Source organism: Colossoma macropomum, unplaced genomic scaffold (assembly GCF_904425465.1).
Source record: "Colossoma macropomum unplaced genomic scaffold, Colossoma_macropomum, whole genome shotgun sequence".
Taxonomy (NCBI): domain Eukaryota; kingdom Metazoa; phylum Chordata; class Actinopteri; order Characiformes; family Serrasalmidae; genus Colossoma; species Colossoma macropomum.
This window is the reverse complement of record NW_023494803.1, coordinates 3,694,213-3,702,071: the sequence shown is the minus strand read 5'-3', so window position 1 is coordinate 3,702,071 and position 7,859 is coordinate 3,694,213. Positions and strand designations below refer to the sequence as shown.

At 39.4% G+C, this 7,859-nt stretch overlaps 1 protein-coding gene across 1 annotated transcript in view; it reads left to right on the top strand.

The window, feature by feature from the left end:
- Window positions 1-3,963: 3,963 nt before the first annotated feature.
- kif20ba (kinesin family member 20Ba) overlaps window positions 3,964-7,859 on the top strand; it is a 66,120-nt gene continuing 62,224 nt past the window's right edge. The window contains 4 exon segments of the mRNA XM_036594060.1: window positions 3,964-4,047; window positions 6,066-6,177; window positions 6,312-6,401; window positions 7,543-7,662. Of these exon segments, the coding sequence (XP_036449953.1) occupies window positions 6,070-6,177; window positions 6,312-6,401; window positions 7,543-7,662 (318 nt within the window). The 5' untranslated portion in view covers window positions 3,964-4,047; window positions 6,066-6,069.

Genomic DNA, 7,859 nt, shown 5'->3' with positions numbered 1-7,859 from the left:
TTTTCCAAGTCATTTTGGGTCATTTCCTTTGGTCCATTCATCGTGAAATTTACACACAATGAAAAGGGCAGCAGGCATTTTCAAATGATGTCAAAAACTGAAAAATGACCAAAATGCAGATAAGAGGTTTTCTTCCAATAGCAGCGAAGAGTTATATGCAGTAGTGAAACAGGTGATGGACAGAATGTGTTGACTGGTCAGAGAATGTAGGCCTTTTGAGGAGAGATGGCCCTAAACCACTGTTTCCTTTCTGATACTGAAACCTTGAGTATCTTCTGATATTGATACCCATCTAATCATTTTCATCCTTAGCGAAGCACTTAACTCAAAACATCAGTCCTACTGGAAACAATATACAGCCAACAACATGGATTATGTTTTCTTTTATAAATTATTCTTATGTTAAGGGGGAATTCCTCTGATTCATGACTGTATAGTTCAGTCACTGAGATGTAAACAACGTCATTCAGAGTTTTTTAATATGAAGTGCTTCATTGTAGAGAAACTTACTGACTTAGATATTCTTTACAGTGGTGGTGATGGGAACCAGGAGTCTTGATGTCCACAACGCAAATATAGCCATTTTATTTACCATCCAAAACCACCAGTGAACCTACACCTGAGTTTTTATATGCAATGCTAATACTAGTAAAATAGAGGTAAATCCAAAAATACTAGTTTTTGTTTTTCCTTGGGGACTGTATTGTCTTACAATGCCCTGCATGCACTTCTACACCATAAATGATTTTTTATATATATATATTTTAGACCAAACTGACAAATTTCCACAAAACTATGGTAAAAAATTGGCATTCAGGCATGTCAAGACATATTTGTTGACGTCTGGTTCCTATCATCACCACTGTAAACAGTTCCGAGTCAGTAAGTTTCTCTAGAACAGAGCATTTCACATCAAACCACTCTGGTTTGATATAATGACTGTCCTCATATCTTAACCATTTAATTACAAGACATTTTGAGTTCCCCTTTAACATTAGGCTTCTGTTGTTGTCGCATTATCTACTTCTTTTTATGCTATAAACACTTTCAGGCTAGGTTTGTTACAAAACCCGATTGGGTTTGTTTTTTTTTTTTCCTTCTGATATCCGATCCAGCATCTTCCGTATATCTACTGAGTGCCATCTCTACTTTTGAGAGAAGTCAGATTTGCTTCGGAAAGTTTCTGGAACAATTTTATGCGCACATGGTTTGTTGACTGTACATTGCTTAATGTACAAAGATGTCTGTTTTTACTTTTCCTATTGAATTGCATTGATGTAACTATCACAACTTGCTTGATTCCATTTTGGTTACAGTAATTTATTGATTTTACTTTGATTTATATGTGAATAAACATGTTTTGCTCGTTTGCTTGGAAATGGCGATGCTTTTCTTGTTTGTGTCTTGGTCTTGTTCAGGTGTCTTATTAAATTCTGGTTCATAGCGCTTTGTCTAGGTGGGGGTCCCTCCACACTGAAGGTCACCCACCTGCTGAGCTCTGGCTCCAACCCTGATCTAACACACCTGCAGCTGATATTCAAGTTGATTAACGAGAATCGTGAGCCTGATTAGCTGGAACAGAAGTGTTAGATTGCTATGAACGCAGCAGGATCCTTCATTCCAGGTGCAAGACTGAGCGTCCCATTTTTAGACTGGGCACATGTGTGTGTGAGAGTTTCAGACTAGAAATAAAGCCAGAAATTGAAAAGAAGTTTGGTTAAAAATTGTATACTACACACTACGCACTTGTTTATAGCAGAAGTGCATCCAGTTCAACCAGAACTTTCTGGGTAAAATTTTACATATTCATTGCAAATATCACATTATAATATTTCAACATGTGGTGGTGTGTTAGTGTGTGTTGTGCTGGTCTGAGTGGATCAGACACAGCAGTGCTGCTGGAGTTTTTAAACACCTCAGTGTCACTGCTGGACTGAGAATAGTCCACCAACCAAAAATATCCAGCCAACAGCGTCCTGTGACCACTGATGAAAGACTAGAGGATGACCGACACAAACTGTGCAGCAGCAGATGAGCTATCGTCTCTGACTTTACATCTACAAGGTGGACTGACAAGGTAGGAGTGTCTAATAGAGTGGACAGTGAGTGGACACAGTGTTTAAAAACTCCAGCAGCACTGCTGTGTCTGATCCACTCAGACCAGCACAACACACACTAACACACCACCACCACGTCAGTGTTACTGCAGTGCTGAGAATGATCCACCACCCAAATAGTACCTGCTCTGTGAGGGTCCATGGGGGTCCTGACCTCTGAAGAACAGGGTAAAAGGGGGCTAACAAAGTATCAGAGAAACAGATGGACTACAGTCTGAAACTGTAGAACTACAAAGTGCACCTATACAGTAAGTGGAGCTGATAAAATGGACAATGAGCGTAGAAACAAGGTCATAATGTTATGCCTGATCGGTGTATGTGATACATTTGTAATACTATACAGTCCAAACAGAATTTCTCTGCACACACACACACACACACACACACACACACACACACACACACACACACACACACACAAAGAGAGCTGCACATATGCAGAGAGAGCCAGACAGCATAATATGACTAGTTATAATTAAATTATTAAAATGATCTATAACCTGAAAACCTGAAAATGTCCCTTACTAAAAGTGTGCTGCCATTTAACATCTTTCATGCCTGAGAATCCAAGGAAAAGAAGGTTCATCTGTTTGTGTTGCCGCTGGACACAGCTGAGACCACGTTTCTGAGGAAAACCATCTTGCGGTGGTGAAGAAGTACCTGTCTTTTGTTGGAAACCCCCAACTCTGTGATCACGACTCACTTCAGCATCGCTCTACATCTAGACTTTTCTTTTACTTTCACTCTCTCATACGTTGATGTACACAGCTCGTACTGCTGCTCAGCTCCGACACGGCCGCAAGAAAGCCCTCAGTTCTGTATTAAGGCTGTACAGGCATGAAGTGACACTAATGGCCTCTAGATTCACTTTACTTAGACATAGGCCTGGTAAGGTTTGGACGTCTGGTTCCTATCACCACTACTGTGAACAAGTGTAGGATTGTCTCAAATTCAGGGCTATAAATAAAAAACCACAAGTGGCTCAACTATAATACTATACTTATCATTAGTTCATTAGACATTAAAGTAAGGTTTACTTTACTCAGTTGAACTCAGTCTATTGAATTTATGTAAAATATGTTTAAAACAGGGGTTTAAGCTGCAAACGCTTTTGTAAGTGTTTTGTTGTTCTGTTAACTGATTATAAGTGGACTTTGAGTGGATTATTTTATGTAGCTTAAAAAAGCTTGCAGGGAACATTTCTTTCTTTCTTTCTCGTCTTTCTTTCTTTCTCTTTCTTTATTCTTTCTTTCTTGCTTTCTTTCTTTCTTTATTCTTTCTCTCTTGCTTTCTTTCTTTTTTTCTCTCTTGCTTTCTTTCTTGCTTGCCTTCTTTCTTTCTTGCTTTCTTTCTTTCTTTATTCTTTCTCACTTGCTTTCTTTCTTTTTTCTTTCTTGCTTTCTTTCGTTTTTACTTCTTTCCTTCTTGCTTTCTTTCTTTTTTCTTTCTTTCTTGCTTTCTTTCATTTTTCTTTCTTTCTTTCTTTCTTTCTTTCTTTCTTTCTTTCTTTTCTTTCTCTATTCTTTCTCTCTTGCTTTCTTTCTTTTTCTTTCTTCCTTTCTTTATTCTTTCTCTCTTGCTTTCTTTCTTTCTTGCTTGCTTGCTTTCTTTCATTTTTCTTTCTTTCTTTCTTGCTTTCTTTCGTTTTTACTTCTTTCTTTTTTGCTTTCTTTCTTTGTTCTTTCTTTCTTGCTTTCTTGCTTTCTTTCTTTCTTTTTTATTTCTTTCTTGCATGCAGATGTCTGCGCAAAATGTTGCGCCGTTGCTATGCCGACGAATGCGCAGGCGCGCTGGTCTTGGTCATACGCCTCTTTTCGCTGATTGGCCGAATTTGAATAGAAGACCGCGACAGTTTGCGGAGAGAAAACCGAGCCGGTTCGGAGTTTCCCGAGTTTTCAGCGCGCGGGTCGGTGTTATGACTGAAAGCCCTGTAAGTAGCTGAGTAACTCGTACATCAGTGACGCGTGCTTTGCTGTTGTCCTCTTGCTGCTTTGCTGGCCGACTAACGCTGTTTTAGGTGTGTTAAACCCGCCGATGTTCCCACTAAAACGAAGCCGAGGTTGGCTTCCAGCTCTCCGCTCCACCTTAACCGGGGCGGCCGAAGCCGAGCTTAGCCTCGACCTGCTAACGGAGCTAACCTGGCCGCTTCTGTCAGAGTGTGGCTCGCTAAGGCGCTAAATGTTTGATAAATACAGTGGAAGCGAAGGACTCAGGCTGTAAGACTGAATACTGATACGGTTAAACCGGATAAATTGTTTATTAACCGACAGTTTTCTTTGTTTTTTTAGCTGCAGCGTTACATAAACAGCGCTGTGTAGCTTTAATTTCAGGTGTGACGTTACTGCAACGTTAACCCTGCTTTCTGTCCGTATCGTCAACACACGACAGCTGAATTAAACTTCATTATTAGATATTTAATTGCAGGTTTAAATGTTATAGTCCTGTCTGATAAATTCCTTTATAAGCTCAATTTGAAATCCTCTTTTATTTGCTCCATTTGAGTCACTAACAGCTCCTTTGTGTACAATTTTAACCTTTTCAACTCCAGTTCCAAAACACACTTCATCATATTCTTCATAACTTTCATATTTCATAAGCTACATTCTAAAGGTGGGGGTCGTATGAGAGCTGTAACTGTCTTCTTTCCAGTCAAATAGATGGGTGATGTAATTTTAAACCCTTATAATAAAAGAAGCTGAATTTACAATTTTTTTCTACTGAAAATCGACCCATTTTTCCACAAATCTGGGCTATAAACTATAAACAGATGGCGTCTCTTCAGTGATCTGCTCTGTAAACATTATTTTTATAAAATAATACAAAGAGCATCTAAGATTTTTGGGTTTCAGCAGTAAATTGTAAGCATATAGCAATATGTGTATCATAAAACACGTGTTCTGTTAATTTGAGGGGAGCTTTTACAAAAAAGATAATTAAAATAAAAGTTTACATTTATTTCATGCAGTTACTGAATAATTTGCCTTACGATTTGGTCACGTAAATTCAGATGGACAAACCAAAATATACCCTGGTGAATATTAATGTTTTTTCCCGCTCCTGTGCTGATAGATGCTGTTTGTACTTGAAGAAGATCTGCTGAAAGTCTGTAAGGAACTCTGTACTTGATTTATGTTGGATTTGATATATTTTGATTTTCTCCTACTATTTTTATTTTTGGGAGCTGCTTTTGCTTGAGTCAGTATGTCAAATATACGCATTAGGATCTCGTTCCCACGCCTTACTAAGTCGCGGCCATGCATTAGGATCTCGTTCCCACGCCTTACTAAGTCGCGACCACGCATTAGGATCTCATTACCACACCTTACTAAGTCGCAGCCACGCATTAGGATCTCGTTCCCACGCCTTACTAAGTCGCAGCCACGCATTAGGATCTCGTTCCCACACCTTACTAAGTCGCGACCACACATTAGGATCTCGTTACCACGCCTTACTAAGTCGCAGCCACGCATTAGGATCTCGTTCCCACGCCTTACTAAGTCGCGACCACACATTAGGATCTCGTTCCCACGCCTTACTAAGTCGCAGCCACGCATTAGGATCTCGTTCCCACACCTTACTAAGTCGCAGCCACGCATTAGGATCTCGTTCCCACGCCTTACTAAGTCGCAGCCACGCATTAGGATCTCGTTCCCACACCTTACTAAGTCGCAGCCACGCATTAGGATCTCGTTCCCACGCCTTAGTAAGTCGTGGCGCGCATTGGGATTTTGTTCCCACGCCTTACTAAGTCGTGGTCACACATTAGGATCTCGTTCCCATGCCTTACTAAGTCACGGCCATGCATTAGGATCTTGTTCCCACACGTTAATAAGGCGTAGCTACGCGTTCTATTTATTTATATGGGACGTCACCGGCAGGGCTCTGTAGAAGTAACGATACGTTTACCGAAAGATTTTCGACTCCTCTTTGTTTTTGGTTTTATTTTAGCACCATGATGGAATCGTGCTTCAACGATAAGGTGGCCAGGACTGAATCGATCATTGTGGAGGACCTGAGGAGAGATCTAAACTCAGATCTGACAGAAATAGCAGATGCCCAGGTACCTGGACCTGTGCTCCATCATTTGGCTGTGTCTTATTAGTACAGCTTGTACTAAATTGACTAAATGTTTGTCATATTTAAAGATTGTGTATTTCTTTTCTTATAAATTGTTTTTTTGGTATTTCTTTGAAGGACTCTAGCGGCTCAGAGAGAGAGCTTCTGCAGGTGTACCTACGGATACGACCGTTCTCACAGGCTGAACTCGATAATGGAGAATCACAGGTAAATTAAAGGATGTGGAACAAGCTGTTTTGACTGAATGTTGCTGCACACTTAAGTGATTATTTAGCACCATGCAGAAATCAGAGACCACACTTCATGCATTTAATTTTCAGTAAAACAACCGTTGAGTACGAGTTATTCGTCAGGAAAAAAATATAAAATATATTTGACGTTCAGTTACCCAGAAGCCTCAACAACTAAACATAATAATAAACATAATGTCTTTTTATTATATCATTGTATTCAGGAGACTCACTTTCAGTTTTTAAAGAAATCTGCAGGGACATTTTTTTTCCCTCTTCCAAAGAGCTTCCAAAGTTTAGTCTTAGAAGTTTGCATTGTCTGTTTCTCAGCTCTGCCGTTGTTCTTGTTTTCCTCAGTAATGACTTCTTATCAGCTACACATCCTTTCAGACCCAAAGCGCTGAATTGTCTTCTGACAGTGGAAGGATCTGATTTTTTTTTTTCAGATCTGAACGAAGAGTGGAGCTTGATTTTTCTCCTCTCTCTCATAATGAAAGCTTTAAGTAATTATTCACTTATTTATTTTTTAAGTAGATCTGTTTTTTCCCCGTTTTGTATTCTAATATTTTATTATATTCTAATATAATATTTTGTTTGCTATCCGGTATCGACCAGAGGAGAGTGGGTTCCTCTTTTTGAGTCTTGGTTTCTCTCGAGGTTTCTTCCTCTTGCTATTAGGGAGTTTTCCTTGCCACTGTTACCACTGGCGACGCTCTTGGTGGCTTGGACCCGGATTTCTCTGTGAAGCTGCTTTGTGACAACACCTGTTGTAAAAAGCTCTAAATAGATGAACTTTGACTTGACTTGATCTGATGGGAACAGTTTTGGTGGTCTACCAGGTCTTGCACGGTTGTTAGGAGTTCCATTTTCTCTATTTTTTTAATACTCCTGTTTTTTTTATCACTTATTTTCTTGGGACTTTCCTTTTCATTATGCAAATGGATTATCTTGTATCTAATCTTAAAATATCTCCTGAAAAATGTAAAACTTTTGACTGAATTAGGTAAATGAAAGGTGGTCTTTGACTTTTGCACTGCACATTATGTTGTTGCTGTAGAGAACTAAGTAATGCAAAGTACACCTTTACATTTGTGTTAATTAATTTATCTTTTCTGTAGGACTGTGTCACCATCCAGCCTCCCGATACGGTGCTTCTTAAGGCACCAAGGACGTCTCTCTCTGCCAGGCTGAGCGATAAGTCGGTCCCCCAAACCGCACAGCGCTTTCAGTTCTCTCAGGTAAACGGAGGTGCAGTGGAAAAATCACATTTTTAAAGGGTTTTATGTTTAACAGTTTGTTTTTGATACGTACCTTTTCTATGTTTGAAAAAATGCTTTAATTTTTTAGGGATGTTTAAACAGCATTTTTGTTTGGTCTAATTAGGCTGTAATTTTGTGGTTTCTTTCATCGGAATGGTTTTGTGGTCCAGTTTTAA